This window comes from Marmota flaviventris, chromosome 11, assembly GCF_047511675.1.
Source record: "Marmota flaviventris isolate mMarFla1 chromosome 11, mMarFla1.hap1, whole genome shotgun sequence".
Taxonomy (NCBI): Eukaryota; Metazoa; Chordata; class Mammalia; order Rodentia; family Sciuridae; genus Marmota; species Marmota flaviventris.
The window spans coordinates 109,861,892-109,878,004 of NC_092508.1; the positions used below are offsets into that span (position 1 = coordinate 109,861,892).

General features: G+C 38.2%; 1 protein-coding gene across 1 annotated transcript in view; it reads right to left on the reverse strand.

The window, feature by feature from the left end:
• The window catches only part of Nckap5 (NCK associated protein 5), a 777,883-nt gene that overhangs the window by 30,111 nt on the left and 731,659 nt on the right, over nt 1–16,113 (reverse strand). The window contains exon 15 of the mRNA XM_071619312.1: nt 12,550–12,628. Coding sequence (XP_071475413.1) covers nt 12,550–12,628 — 79 coding nt within the window. The remainder of the gene's footprint in view (nt 1–12,549; nt 12,629–16,113) is intronic.

The following is a 16,113-nucleotide window of genomic DNA, read 5'->3' on the forward strand; positions in this document are numbered from 1 at the left end:
AGCTTCCAAGACTTAAGTTCTTCTGTTATAAGGCAGTCTAATCTTCCATAGGACTCTTGTCATCACCTAGGATGAATTATGAACAAGACAAGGACACTTCTTCATGCCTTATCTTCCTCACCATTCAGAGAGATAACACCTAGAGTAACCTATACATTAGATCTTCCTAAATAACTACAACAGTGAAGACCAACAATTGTGTTCTTGCTCATACCTGGAGTAGTTTCAAGTGCTCACGTGCACAAGTACACTTAATGCTCCTTTCAATGTTACTTCAAATATTTCTATTATCTCCATTTGGCAGATGAGGAGATGAAGGCTCAAAGAGGTTCAGGAACTTGCTCAGGGCCTCAGTCTGCATATGTAACACCCTGGCTATGAGCCTGTCAAGGGAATCAGTGGAAGCACTCTCCAAAATGCACAGCTCTAGGCAAACAGGTGGTGGTAACATGACTGCTATGCACAAAGTCTAAGTTCTGCCCAGAGACTGCTGCTGGTTCAGCTTTGCAACTTGTGTATTCAGAACCTGTTACTGAAACACTCTTCTCACTGACTCATGGGACATGGGAACTCAATCGACATGGATGGTTGTGGACAGTCTGAAGTTCAGGTAGAAACTTGTTACCTCAAAGATTATCAGAAGCAGCAGTCTGTTTCTGGAACAAATTCTCCTCCCTCTACGGCCGAAAAGACTTAGACACAGAGAGATGAAAAGTTTTGCACCAAGTCATAGCATCCAAAATTTCAGTCTCCTCTTGACTGCCAACATTCATTACCACTGCCTCCTCCTTGCCACTTTTCTCCTTTAAAATCTGATTCAATTGTAACTTAGAATATGTGAAGTAGTACTTTAAAGAAATTATGTTTATGTAGGAAAGTGATTGATTTTTAAAAAAATACTTATTAACAGCAGAATAATGCACAAATACTTTTGACATTAGGAAAGCATTCTTATGACCAGGTCAACAGAGGAAAGAGTGTCTTTGGAATGTACCACTTTGCCTGGAAGCAAGATAACTGATTCCTGTCCCAAATACACACTTGCACTTGATTCCTTCCAAAAGGGCTCTCAAGGTGGAACACAAGGCTGAGTTTCAAATGGGCAGAGAGTCACCTTAAAGTAGATTTTCCTTCCGTTTGGGAGTTGACACAATCGAGTTACAGGCAGAGACTGTTTATCATGGTGGCATGAAAGTCTCTCTTGAAATTCCTTCTGCTTTTATAATCAAACAATAACATCTCCAGAGTATAGGTTTTAGCTACATAAGAAACATATTGGAAATTGATTCAGTGCTTCTGGCTAGGCTGTGACAATGTTTCATAACCCGGTAACCTCTCAGCTCATTCTGTCCCCTTCCTGAAAAGCTTTTAGCTGTACCAGGGTGTGAAAGCAAAGATAAAGCAAACATCTTTTATCTGATTGTGTGCAAAATGAGTGCAGCCAACACTGTACCAGCGATAAGATGATGGCTAAATGACTCTTCTCACCTTCTATCAATGGGCTGATGAAAGAAATTAAGACTGACATTGATAAGTTATTTTCTCAGGCGCTACCAATTTAAAAAAATGAGGACTTCTCTTTAGAAGCAGTCAGCTATGGCTGCATGTCTATGACTTATTAAAAAGAGTACCCAGATCAGTTCTGTGTTGTAATAGATTTACTGCAAACTGATAGTCTCCCTTTCTCTGTAGCCTATTATCCTTCTCTTGAGCACATCTCTTGTTTAAGGATTTGTTCAAGCCAAGAGCATCCTGTTCCCAAGACTGCTTTCCCTACTCTCTTCTCAGCTGCACATGTCATTAAACAATTCAATTTTCATCTCCACGATTTGCTACAGCCCTCACCTGATCTATCCTTCCAGCATCTTATTCCTTTCAAGCTAATACATTTTTTTTCAATCATGCCAAAGTTAATAGATACATGAAGTGAATCCTGGTGGACTCTGACATATTATAGTAAAAGATATTTGTATATGTGTGTACAGATTCATATAACTTTTATTGTTATGTAAAATGCTTATAACTTTACTCATTAGCTCTTCAATATCAGTCCTTTCTGGGATCGCTTTTCTCCTGACCCATGTCCATTTGTTAGAAATCACTGTAGCAAGGATGTAATGATAGAAAACTCAGTTTTGTTTTGTTTTAGCTTAGGAAAATATACCTGTCTACTCTGGTTTTTGAGGCATAGTTCTTCCGAGTATTCATTTCTAGACTGATAATTAATGTATCTTAGCACACTAAATATCTAATTCCATTGTTTTCTGGCATTCATTGTTGCCATAGAAAAGTTCATTGCCATTTGAACTGTCATCCTTTACTAGGTAATCTGTATTTTACTTATGTTTAAATATCTTTCATTTATTCCTGGTGTTCTGCATTAAGATTTGCCCTCGTGTAGATTTATTTTATCTTGCTTAGAACTAATTTGGCTTCCTGAATTTGAGGGTTGGTAACTTTATTCAATTCTGCAAACATCTCAGTTGTCATCTATTTTAACGCTATTTCTGCCCTGTTCATTCTATTCTCTCCTTCTGGAGCTGCAATTAGATGTATGTGGGTTGCATTATCTTGTCCTTCAGGTGTCTCTTATTCTTTCCTGTTCCTCACTTTGTTTGTCTATGATGCATTTTGTGTAATTTTTCAACTCTTATCAGAAATTATCTCTTCAGTTGTGATACACATTATCTAACCAATTCCTACTTTTTTTGAAGTTCTATTGTGCCTTTTTTCGAATCCAACTGCTCATTTGTTTGTTCCTTTAACTTTCATTTTCCATTTTTATTTCTTTTGATATACTAATATTTTTATATTCTTTACTGGATAATTTCAAATTCTGTAGTCGTTGCAGGATTCTTTCTATAGATTGTTTTTTTTTCTTTTTTCTGAGTATCACTAATGAACTAATGAGCCATTTTCCCCTCTCATATTGTAGTGATTTTTTTTTTAATTGAATCAATTGTCCTTGGAACCTTATTTGTATGTAATGTTTAGAGTGGGTGCCTAAAGAGAGCGTTTGAGTTGGATTCTGCCATTCTCTAGGAAATACTATCAACTTTAGTCTACATTTTTTTTAAAAAACTTTTCATTATGATAAATTTCAAATACACTCCAAAAATGTGATAGATCCTCAGATGCCCATTGTCTGACTTAAAAACATTAATATTTTGCTATTTTTGTTTCATCTATTCCTCCTTCACTTTCTTCCCTGGAGTATTAAAAGCATTAGTGGGACTATTTTAAAATATCAAGCTGGGAGATTTAGGAGACACAAAGAAAGTGAATGAGCTAATGATTCAGAGTCTGCAGAGGAGAAGTTTTCCTTTTCTTTTTTTCCCAGCTAGAGCTAAGACTGAGTTAAGGCTTAGTCAGGTTCTTATCTTCAAAGCCTTCCTCTGCAGGGTGGGTTTGTAGCAACTGCCCTTGGGAATCCAACTTTATGCTGCAGGTAGAAAGCAGGTCTCTTTGATCTAACATCTCACTTTCCTTGGGCCTTCTGCTTTCAATCTGTCAACAGTTCAGCTTCTTAATTCAAGGCTCCATAAAGTGTGACAACCTGTTCTAGTATGTCTAGTTTTGAGGGTTTCCCAGGATATAAGAATTTTCAATGCTAAAACCAAGAAAATCCCAGGCAAACTGGGACAGCCGGTCACCCTAGCTCCAGCTCGCCAGAGATTAGCACAGAGTCCCTAAACAAATGCTGGCTATAGCACTCTCTTTCCCCTATGAACTAAAGCTTTCTTCCTAGCCTCTGATGAATTCCTTGCTTGCAGCTCAGTCATACATTTGAGGAAATGTGCGGATTTTATATTGAAATCTATACTTTTAGGTGTAGCATTCTGTACAAAGATATTGAAATTCTAATTTGGCTTATCACCAGACAAATGGAAGTCTCTGAAGATTTAAAAAAATTTTTAAGGACCTGAGCCCACATTTTCTAATGAACCATATTTCATATAAAAACCTAGATTTGAAGCTTCTGGTGAAAACATAAAGACTTGGCGACATTGGGTTAGCGATCTTCTAGGATAATAACTGGAGTTACTTCCCTAGGATGGGTCATGATCTTTCCATTCCTCAAAATTCCCATCAGGGGCTGAGGTTGTGGCTTGGCGGTAGAGCCCTCACCTAGCACGTGTGAGGCCCTGGGTTCGATCCTCAGCACCACATAAAAATAAAGAAATAAAACAAAGGAATATAAAAAAATTCCCATCACTTCTCTGATTTATCCACGTGAACTACAAAACCTGCCTGGATCAGTCATTGACCCAGGGACTTCTTTGAGTCCTTCTTTGACTTCTGGACAAATACTCTAATTAAAGGATCCTTGGTCTCTGGGACCAGAACAGTGATCTTCCCAAATACTTAGTCATCATTAAGAATTCTTATTTACTTTGTTTTACCTCAACTGATAAATCTGGATTTGAATGATGACTATACTACATACCAGTCATGCTGCTAAGCAGGGTGCATGACCTTTAAGTTCATCCATTTCTTCATCTGCAGGATATCATATCTATGTTGGTGTGAGGATAAAATAAGGGGCAGACATAAAATACTTAGGTCAGTGCCCACCACACAGAAATCTCTTAATAAAGAATCAATAGTGGGACTGGGGTTATGGCTCAGTGGTAGAGCATTTGCTTCGCGTATGTAAGGTACTGGGTCAGATCCTCAGCACAACATAAAGAGAAATAAATAAAGATATTGTGTCCATCTACAGATAAAAAATTTTTTTAAAAAAGAATTGATAATATATAATGTATAGCATTATCTTACTTCTTCCAGAATTATGTGTCACATGAGCAGCTTTCAGGATTCTTATATGAGGCACATTGTCATTGACCTTGTTTTGACCCTCACCTATGCCTTATTATGCCATAGTCATAGACACATTCTTATACTTAAGTGAATTAATTGTGCATAGGAAATTGAGGGAACTGTACAAAAAACAAAACAAAACAAAACAAAAGATCTCTCTACATATAACTAGTTCAGTTTCTTCAGCTTTGTACTTCAGAGAAATAAGCCTTGGGAAAATGTGGAAAAAAGGAAGAACTTAATGTGTCCCATCCATTACCTTTTCAATGGGCCCTTCCGCTTCGGGCACTTGGGTTAATTCATGGTACTCCCTAGGACTGCAGGTCTGCCTCTGCCCCTGATTTGCAGCATGCCATCCTTACCTTTCCTAAATGTCAAATCCCTCCTTCTTGTACTTCTTAATTCCCAGGCAGGAAAATGTACCTGCCCCATAGCTCATTCTTTTGGGGTATTAGTTCACCACTGCAATCAGCCAGCGATGCTTAGCATGAGTTTTTCCAGAGACCATATGCATCATGACAAGTGACTAGAGGACTTTCTATTCAATGCAGTCACCAATTGGTGGCTGTCAAACATGTCCTGGTAGGCTGGCAGGGGTGCTTTTGGAGCAGGGAGCCTTTTGGAAACTCGTAAATATTGCCAGTTGCCCATCCTTTTACACAAATAAATAACTCTATTTATCAAAGCACAGCACTGATGAGGAATGGTATTTCATGAGGATGAAGGTGCCTACAAAATTTGGTTGGCCCAAAGCTAAGTGAAAATGTGTTTTTATTTTAAATGCCAAAGTGTGGGCATCATAGCGATAGGATAGGTACCTTTTATCATGGTCATCATTTAAAACTTTCCAAAGTCCATGTGTTGTCTGTAAGTTCAAAAATCTGGGTTTGGCTTTCAAGGTCTCCACCACCTGGTCCCATCCCATGAACTGAACTCTGTCTTTACTTCATCCTCAAAATCTGTCCTCTACTCTACATAAGCTGGTCTCTTACCAATTGCCCTCCCTAATAAGATCCTAGGAACCTATCTCCAGACCTTTGCTCACAGTATCTCTCTTGATTTGAGGAATATTCTCTCTTTTAGGACATCTCTCTTACCAACAGACAAAAATCAATGCTCTCAACTCCATCTATAGCTGGGTTGTACCCTATTGCCTTATATGTATGCAGAGAACACCTCTATCTTATCAGTGATCACACTGTATTCAAATTATCTGTTTGTGTTTCTGTTTACCTACTGGACTGGAGTTGTAGAGGGAAGATATTATGCCTTATTTATCTTAGTATCCCCAGTATCTGACACAGGGCATGACTTGCAGACAATACACAATATAGTCTTATTGAATAAAATAGAATTTAGCTTCCTGGTGCAATCTATACAAGTAAATATTTTATAGTAAGAAAAAAGTCATACCTTCAACACTCTAAGTATACAATTCTCTTTCCACTGGAAAAAAGTGGAGGGAGTAAAAAAGTGGGATTCAGTATGCTCACAAACACATAGATCTCCACCAAAGCTTTATCTGGTGAGTCTCTCATAGTGAGAGGAAGGTACACATAAGAGCAAGTGGACAGATGATCAACCCAGAGAACAAGCCATGATGGAATGAGAAAGAAGGGGGGGGGCGGGTCACAGGGCTTGCAACACAGCCAATACTCAATGGATGAACAATCATACATTATTTCCAGTCCTTAGTCAAAAGGATGGTCCGGTTTTCATGGGTCATATAGACCTGACATGAAGCTAACATGAGTCTACAGTTCATTCTGCCTTGGCCAGATGTAAATCTCTCCCTTTGGAGTTTGTTACTCAAAGTCAGTTTTAAATAGGTGAGTTCAGTGCAGCCACAGTGAAAGCATCCTTGTCTAAGCTACTACTCTACAGTGCCTCTTAGGTATCATTTTGTAAGTATAGAAATACAGGGCTAAAATCACCCTGCTAAGTATTAATATGGGATTAGAATCATGTAAAACCATACCATCCAATTCTCCATCCATAAGCATTGTTATTTAGGTAATTTCCAATGTGCTGCCAGTCTTCAGAGTTTGAAAGAACCTGTACTATCCAAGCAGCAACTAAGAACATTTCCGTTTCCCACCCATATTTTGCATAGATCATCAGTAGCTCACTCTTTCCATGATTAAGTCTAAGTTGGCACACTATTCATAATCATCCTTCCTCTCAGAAAGCTATGAAAGTCTGGTCAACTTTCTAGGATCTGACTTAATTTTATTTAAAATATAAATACCATTCCCCTACATTAAATTTCTAAATTTTCTTCAAATTTTCTCATTGGAGAAAATTAGTAATATTCTTGAAATAAAACACAAATTATCAAAAATTTCAACTCATTGGCAGCTACAGTACTAGAGCCCTTCTGTCCCAATAGCTTTAATTTTCGAGAAAGGAAAATTCTCGATGCACTGTATTCCGTAAGAGATTTACTTGAATCTCTGTGTACTTTGTTGGTGACTGATTATGTATTTTTTCATAAATATGGTAGTGGAAAATTAATCCAAGTTCAATACATTTTCTCCAAAAGTTCCTCAAGGTTAAATGTCCAAATAGAGAGTAATACAAGTACAGATTATGCAAAATAGCAACAAAGCATAAGTCACTGAAATCAACTGCATCTTTCACAATAACTCTCCAATTTTCCTATGACTTTCTTAAATGACAGTGCTAATTTGTGTTCCTGTAGCACAGATCAGCTGAGGTTGGAAAAGATAATATTAGTGGGGTGGGCAACAGGCTAGATGCAAGATGTCCTCTAATTTCCATTTTCTCCTTTGTTCAGAGTTAAAGAAATCTTTATTTCTTGTTGGACATATGGTTGTCTGCCTGGAACAGTGTTTCCCATGCTATAGGACCAACTTAAGGCCAACGAGATGTTAGCAGAAAGGATGTACAACTAATGGGAAGTATTCTTAAATAAATGGACTGTGTCCTTTACCATCCCTTCTTCTTTACTACCAGTTGGACAGTGGACACAAGAATGGACATTGTAGAGCCTGAGGGGACACTTCAGATAGAAATCACATGAGGAATGGAATCCATCTGAGGAACAGCTCCCCCTTTGGAGTTTGCTGTTGGTATTTTCATGCTGTTTCCTTTGGCCATTTGTCTTTCCTTTGTGGATGAAATCCTATCACTTAGGACAAGACTGGAGGAGTCTGGCACCCTTTTATTAGCCTAGGCCACCTCCCTCTGGAGTTTCATGCCTAACGGCAAGGCATTTTTATTCTTATTTAAACCACCGGAGCTCTGAGCTCCTGCCTAAATCTAATACAATTGGTACTAATAGGATAATTCAGTCTTAGGTTTAAAAAAAAAATGTGTTTAAAAACACATTTGTTTTTCTATCAGGGCTCTGAAACAATGAAGTGGGTTCAAATGAGGTGAGTGCCAAGGTCGGGCTTCTTTCTCTAGTAAGTGAAGCACTTGATTCACTAGTCTGGGAGACTGTCCTTCTCCCCTGACCAAAGAAACAGCTACATCTATACAAGCTCTGGCACCAGGACTGTTCTGTTCTTCTGGAGGAAGAAGCTGCTGCATGTGCAGACCTTCATTTGAATCTGGCATAGCAATTCTTCAACAATAACAACTCTACACCCTGTGACTCTTTTATTCCTTCTGCCTCCACCTAAGTGCGGACCAGGCGCAATACTACTGAAGATTAGACGCTTTATGGATGGGTGATAAAAGTTGACAGGAACAAGGTCTACGTGTTAGGTAAAACAGTCTTTGTTCATGGAATCTCATAGCTCCTCTATTTGGCTCAACATAGCTTTGTCTCATTTCATTTCCAGCCTTAAGGCAGAACTAGGATTATTAAAAAAAAAAAAAAAAAAAAAAAAAAGATCTCTTTCTCCAGCTTGTGCTGTTCATTATCTGAGGTAGTCTTGATCCTGCCCTTTCTTCCTCACCCCATAATGTGCTCAAATGAACACTCTGAGTGCCTGAAACTTATAGCTCCAAGAATCCCACTTAACTAGAGGTAAAACTTTACCTGATTACTTGCTACAATGCAAATGCATGACCCGAAAAGATACTGGCTTAATTTTGTTACTATAGTGACTTGAGTTAGTTTACCATATTAGCTAGCTAAAGTCTAGGAAAAAACAAGGAATGAGGCAAGGAAAGACTCTGGAAAAATGGAAATGAATTGGCTTATGCTGTTAAGTCACCCAAAGGTACTTGTTAAGCACCTATTACCCTCCTGCATGATACATTAGCTGCCAGCAAGAGAGGCCAGCTGGGGAGGAATGGAAGGTGGACAACAGATTGGAGGGGGAGGATCCCTGGGAGGTAGTATCATCAGTTTCTATGGTAGAAGGGAGAACTCCAAGGCAGTTCACAGAGCTATCCAAGGAAAGCCAGATCATTTGAGCTGGACCATGTCCTTTGTCTTGCTACAATATGGTGGCAGGAACCCTCCCACTGGCTTCTGCAGAAGAGATTAGGAGTATACTCCATCAATGAGGAGGAGCACAGAGGTCTCATTCAACCATGGAGCACTGGAAATTTACTCACTGGACAACTGGGTAGATTGTTCTTTTAACTCTTTTCAGTTTGGGGAAATAACATGTACACTTCACTTCATGAGTCTCCCGTGTATACTTGTTTTTGTAGATACCATTGGATTCTGCTTGGCTTCTTCCTTAAATTCCTTAAATTATATTTTATCCTGTTTATAAGAATTTCCAAATCCCTTGTCTCCACTTACGGAATTATTTTTGATGTTTAACACTAGCTGAAGTTTTGAATATGAGACAATGGTATTTAAGGTACTATTTGTCATTTCATCTTAGTAAATAAATAGTAGAATATACAGAGTGAAACTACTATAGTTAAGTAGCAGTAAACAAAATTTAGAAGTATGGTGGTTGTGATCATTTCTGTTAATACTTCCATTAGGCTAGGCTATCATTTGTTAGTTGTTTATTAACATGGAAGTCTGACACTTAGTAGGACAATTTTAAAGGAAAAAAAATCTAGTGGCATTCTTTTACTCATTTCACAAACCTTAAATTTTAACATAGAATATGCTTACTTAATATCTTGTCTTATACATCTATAATGTTTTGATTAAACTAATATTATTACCCCAACCATAGAAATGCAAACATTTAGATTCACAACTTTCTTCACTATTCTCTTTTTAAAAATATTTTTTTAGATGTTTAAGGACCTTTATTTTATTGATTTATTTATATGTGGCACTGAGAATTGAACCCAGTGCCTCACACATGCTAGGCAAGTGCTCTACCACTGAGCTACAACCCCAGCCCTCTTCACTATTCTTCTGTCAAAGATATTGGTTGATATTTAACTGGAAGAAGAGCATACTTCAATTTGCTCAGGTGCTATCATTGAAAATGCTATATTTTCAATGGTTATAAAATATTATAAGAATATATATAAACACTGGTTGGACAAAAGAAAAAACACTTTTGTCAGGGTGCAAAATATATATTCTCAGCCTTTCTTGGGGAATGGAGACAACCACTTGACTTCAGTGAGTCTTATTCAGTCTTAAAATGGAGGAGCTTTGTAAGAGGTATGTGGTGATCCTATTGGTGATCTAGCCCCAGAGATAGTCTCAATCTTCCACTCCTTGCTACTTCATGAAAATAAAAAAAATGCTGGAGTGACATACTTACTTTCCCATCATCTTTTGGAGCTAGGAGTAACTGGATAATCTATTTCTCACTAATGATATGTAAGATAAGCGGGGGGGGGGGGGCGGGTTCTGGGGAGAGTTTTCTCTTCCTTATGTTTTATGTCTCAAATGTGAATGGGATGCCAGGAGTGGAGGGAATTAATTTTCAACCAGGAGCAACAAGCATGAAGAAAAAAGCCAGCATGGTACAATGGGTCAGGCTTTTGATAACATTGCTGAGCTGCTACACATCTCTCTTCTTGAGACTTGTAATTATGTAAGCATGTTTAAACGATCTTATTATTTAAGTAATGCTTTGCCAGGTTTGTTTGTTGGTTTATTTGTGGTCATTGCATCTTATAGACTTTCTATGACTTTGAAGAGATAAGTGTACAGTGATCTGAAGACAAAGTCAATTCACTGTCATAGAGATGGTGCAAGTTTACTTCCATGATGAAGGACATGTCCATACAGAACATACAAAATATGTGGCCACTGAACACTTGAGAGTGTGGCTAGTGTGATTGAGAAACTGAATCTTTATATTTACTTTTTATTTAATTCTTTCATTTTTTAGTGAATTTTTAATTTTATCTTGCTTTAATTAATTTAAGCTGAAATAGTCACATGTGGCTAATGGCTGTCATGTCAAACAGTGCAGATCTAAAGGATTACTAGTCTACTAAAAACATTTAGATTACTATTGTTATCTTGAACAAAAATTCAGCCTCTAATTTATATATGCTATTTTATAAGCCAAGAACATCTCATTATGGAAAAATGATTCAGCGGGGCTTTACATAGCATCCTGTTTGAAGGCTGTTAAACAATATTAAACAACATTTAACTTGCATATTAGCTAACTATACAGAACTGATACCAATTTAAGCATTTCACATTGACAACTATAATAAATGATGTCTTTTTAGAAATAGAATCTTATTCACACTACATTCATTCAGCTGTTTGTTAAGACTTTTGTATTCCCAATCACAACTGAAAAGAAAAATAATGGTGTGCCAGTCTCATTAAGCGGAGGGGGTACAACAGCTCTCTGAGAGAAATTGTAAATTATAGTTTGCAGAAGATGGCTCGGTATGCTGGCAAATCAGCCCAAAGTGTACCCACCAAGAGCTGTGGGATACCAAGAGCTGACAGACACTGCAGTGAAAACATAATAGCAATGGACACATGATTACACCAGGAACCAGTGATCTGTATGGCTGTCTTGTCCTGGAACATGGAATTCAATGCTCTCTGCTATACCCAAATGTGATTTGGATTAATAATCCCATCACCCCTTAGCAGGCTCACATTCACAGCCATTTTCGAGCCTAAGGAACAACTAATTCTACAAGGATCCACGGTGGCCTGGAGCTGTTAAATTAGCACTTCTTCAATCTCCTGACAAGGATCACAGTCACCAATAACTCTTCATCATGGTTCCCTCCCAGCTGAAAATAGCTCAGTCCCTCTGTGCTGGGAACCCTACTTCCTTTCTATCTGGTGTTATGCACAATTTTATGAAATAGCTGACAAGTTGAACTTAACACAGAGACAGGTCTGTCTGTATTCAGGGTTCTAACCAGAAATGATGAAGAAAATGAGTTGAAGATTTTGCAATTCTATTTGGTTCTATATGTAAAACATGAAATTTTTAAAATTTTTTAATTTAAGAAAGCCACCACCTTACATTTCTAAATAATAGATACTTGCATTCAGTTGCTTCTTGAGCAAGTTATAGACACTGGGTTCATTCAGAGTTGTTTCTCCTGAGAAAGAAATTATTTACAGCCAGTGTCACTTTCGTTTTATATTGAGAAATACTCCCTTCTCATCGGTTTGAATTGGCTTGTTTTGCAAGGAGGACCTGTTTTCTCCATAGGTGTGCTTTGACCCACTTGTTTTGCAATAATGTCTAATGTCTAAGAGATAAAGGTGACCATGCTCAGTCCTGATGGAGGCAGGCATGAGACACAGTCACTAGGAATGTCCCACGTCTGAAAGAAAGTCCCAGGTGGAAAATATCTCACAGTTAAAGATGAAGCAAGACATGAATTTTTTACCTAGGTTGTGGCTCTGAAATGCAGAATCTGCAATTGTATCTTCTTCATCCTCTTGTAAGTTTTCGTTTGCCTCTTTTATCTGCAGAAACAAGAAAATACTGAAAGTTTTTATTCATTGTATTGAATAGATCTTTGCAATCCTCAGAACAATAATATATTAAAAAAATACATCATTTTTTTCTTTCATTCCACTTTCCCTCACTTTATCATCTAGCTTTTCTAGGACTTTTAATAATGAGAACATTTTTTTTTCAGAAATCAAACCCTAACTTTGGAAGGAAGGATGTACAGGTTACCCGATTCTGCATAGGATTTTAGAGATAAGAGTTTTGGTTTTTAATATAATATAAAATCAGTAATTCAGGGCTGTTAGGGAAAGTTAAAATATAAAGAGGTATAATTCCTCCAGAGTGGGAGACTTACATCATAGGTTATATTAATAAAAATAAAGAAATATACTTAGATCTCCTGACACTTTCCCGGAACGTAACTTTCTAATAAAATTATTTTATTTTTCATTCTTTCCATACTGAAATGAGGTGACAGTGATATGTGCTGTGAACTGAAGCAGCAAGACTTTTATAGACTTCTTACATTAAAACATTCCCCTTATATCTTAGCTGGAACACCTAGACCCTGGATCATGTAACCTCAAATAGAATCCTGGAGAGAAACTCATGGAGTCTCAGTGTTTTACAGAGAGAGAAGTCTGAGGTCCAGGACATTTTCTTAAAGTTGGCACACATGTAGTGTGTGGAGACACTCGCATGAAAACCCGTCTTCCAATTCCCATCTCAGAGACGGGGGTATTGTGGACCAGCCAATATGGAGATACCTGCATACAGTGGTGGCGGGGGCTGCATAGAGTCTTTACACATATCTCATCATCTTCCCGGTTATACCAGGGGCAGGTTCTACTATTACAGAGAGGGTGAGTGATGGTCCAAGTGGTAGAGCTCAGATTCAAACACAGCAAGGCAAGCTCCAGATTTATGTTCAGGTGGGGAAACTTTGCTATTCTCAAATTTCCATTTGACTCTGCTTCTATAGACTTGACCTCAATATGAAGACAGCTGAGGTCTTTGCTGCAGTGACCCTCCATAGCTCTTTTAAAATACATTCTAGCCAGTCACCTGAGCAGCCAATAATAATGATGATGATGATATGAGCTGTGCAATGCAATGGGGGTCCTGCTCGGGCACATACATTAGAGGCTGTCAGTGGATTTGCTCAGGGGCTCAAGTGGAATACGAGGAAACCATTATTTTACTCTTGCAATATAGAAAGCCATATGGTTGCATACTGACCTTGAACTAGATTTAGCTTTCTACTTTTTATCTCCTATTTTTCACACTTAATGGGAAAAGACCAATTATTTACATTTTATGACTGCAGTTTCAATTGAAGAATGCAATTGGTGCGTAATCTGTACCACGCTGATAGCCAGAAGGTGACAAGGGCGGGAGGCGAGGTAGACATTACCGCCACCCTGGCAGGTTCAGCATCTGGAGACCGCACTTCCTCACTTGCTCTGTGGGCACCTCCACAGGAAGAATGTTAGGGAAGAAAGAATGAAGGGAGCAAAGGCTTCAAGCAGCTGCTTCTAAGAATGTGCATTTAAGGAAGATAGAGAGGAAAAAGCCCTCTGAGCAGGAGTGAAGTTGCTGATTTGCCTTCCGAGTTTCACTTTGCTCAGCAATCTATTTATGGCAAGGGTACTCAAAACCAGTAAGAAAAGGACCCTTAAACCTCCTTAATTTTCCATTAAGAATCCATTGAGTGCCTTCTATCCTCATTTATGGATAGACACATCAAGGAAACCTATATCTTTAGTTCATTCCAGCTCTTATAGCCATCTGTTCCATATACACTCCCCACCTGTTAATGTAAAACAGTATTTCTTTGGGGTTATTCTAAATTTGCCCATTTTAAACTTGCAAGGGTACCCTCCTAAACTGTTGGAATATGAGTGAACCATCATTTCTGTCAGCCTGTGAAATTCAAACTAAAGAATCAAGAAATTAGAAAAAGTTTCACACCTTATAAAGGATATCAGGCTTGGAGAGGGTTAGTGATCTGTTCAAAGTCACGCAGGGTTTTACTTTTAGAATGGCACTTCTGAACCCTATTCATTGTGATAAATTCATTTTTTCAAAGTTCCCTATATTGGTATGAACATCCTTCTCAGACTGTCCCTGTTATGGTTTGGATATGAGGTATTCTCCAAAAGCTCACATGTGAGACTATGAAAGAAGGTTTAGAGGATAAATCATTGGGTTGTAGCCTTAACTTAATCAGTGAATTATTCCCTAATGGGATTAACTGAGTAGTAACTGGAGGTAGGTAGGGTGTGGCTGAAGGGAGTGGTTCATTGGGGTGTGGGTATGAGGTATATATTTTATATTTGGAGAATAGAGTCTCTCTGTCTGCATTATGATCATCATGTGTGCTGCTTCCCTCTGCCATACTCTTCTGTCAGGATGGAACTGGTTGTATAAGGACTGAGAATTCTGAAACTGTGAGCCCCTATATAAAACTTTCCTCTTGTACAATTGTTTTGGTTGGATCCTTTAGTCACAGAAGCAAAAGAGCTGACTAAAAGAGTCCTCCAAACTATGATTTCTTTCTTAGGGTAGGGTAATTAAATATGGAGGCAATATTCCAAGTATTCATTAATCATAAAGATCTATTTTAAGAGTAGCGAAGATTCTGTGTGTGTGTGTGTGTGTGTGTGTGTGTAAAACTGCTCTGCCTCCATGCCCTACTATTCCCTAACTCTTCTGTGGAACTTCACTACCACCTTTGTCCAAGCTATCATTTAAGAAAGAAATCATAAGCTATCATGGAGTCCTACCTTTTGCTTCTTTATCAGATCTTTCTAGGACTTTATGCACTTAAGAGCAAATGCTAAGTGTGACTTCTACGATTCATCCAAGGAACAGGCCTTATAGACAAGGTCCCAGTACTTGATTCAGGATGGGAGGATGATGGATAGGGGAAATTTTTAAATTTGAAAGGGACAGATGAAGCACTAGAAAAGGAATGGAAATAGGGGAATGCCCTAGAATGGCAAACTCCTCAGCTCTAATTATCCACACAAACAGATTTCAATGCTAAGTAGTGAATAATTTTTTAAATCCATTTGGCTATGCAAATGAGGGGCATAATTTATTTTGGCAGCAGATTCCCCTTGCTAATTTTATTTCTCATAGGATCAAATTTAATTTTCATTCCTGATCATGTAGCTGCTAGGTTATGGGAAACTACAGGGATAAGGGGCTGCCAGGTCCAAATTAAGAATTTTGCCAAAGACAGGCAGTAGCAGAACAACCTCTCCTGGCAGAGCCCTAGGAAGAATTAGAGTGGCCAGTAAACCAAGAAGCTGGCAAGTGTTTGGCTGGGAAAAGACTGGTAGGTAGAAATTTAGAATTTCTCAGTCACTGCTATCTCAGGACAAATAATTCCAGTATTCTCCATTTGAAGAGAAGTAGCAGGTGGCTCATAACTAACAACTAGACGCTGTTGGGGTGCACTGTCAGAACTCTGGGCACCTTCTAAAGATGC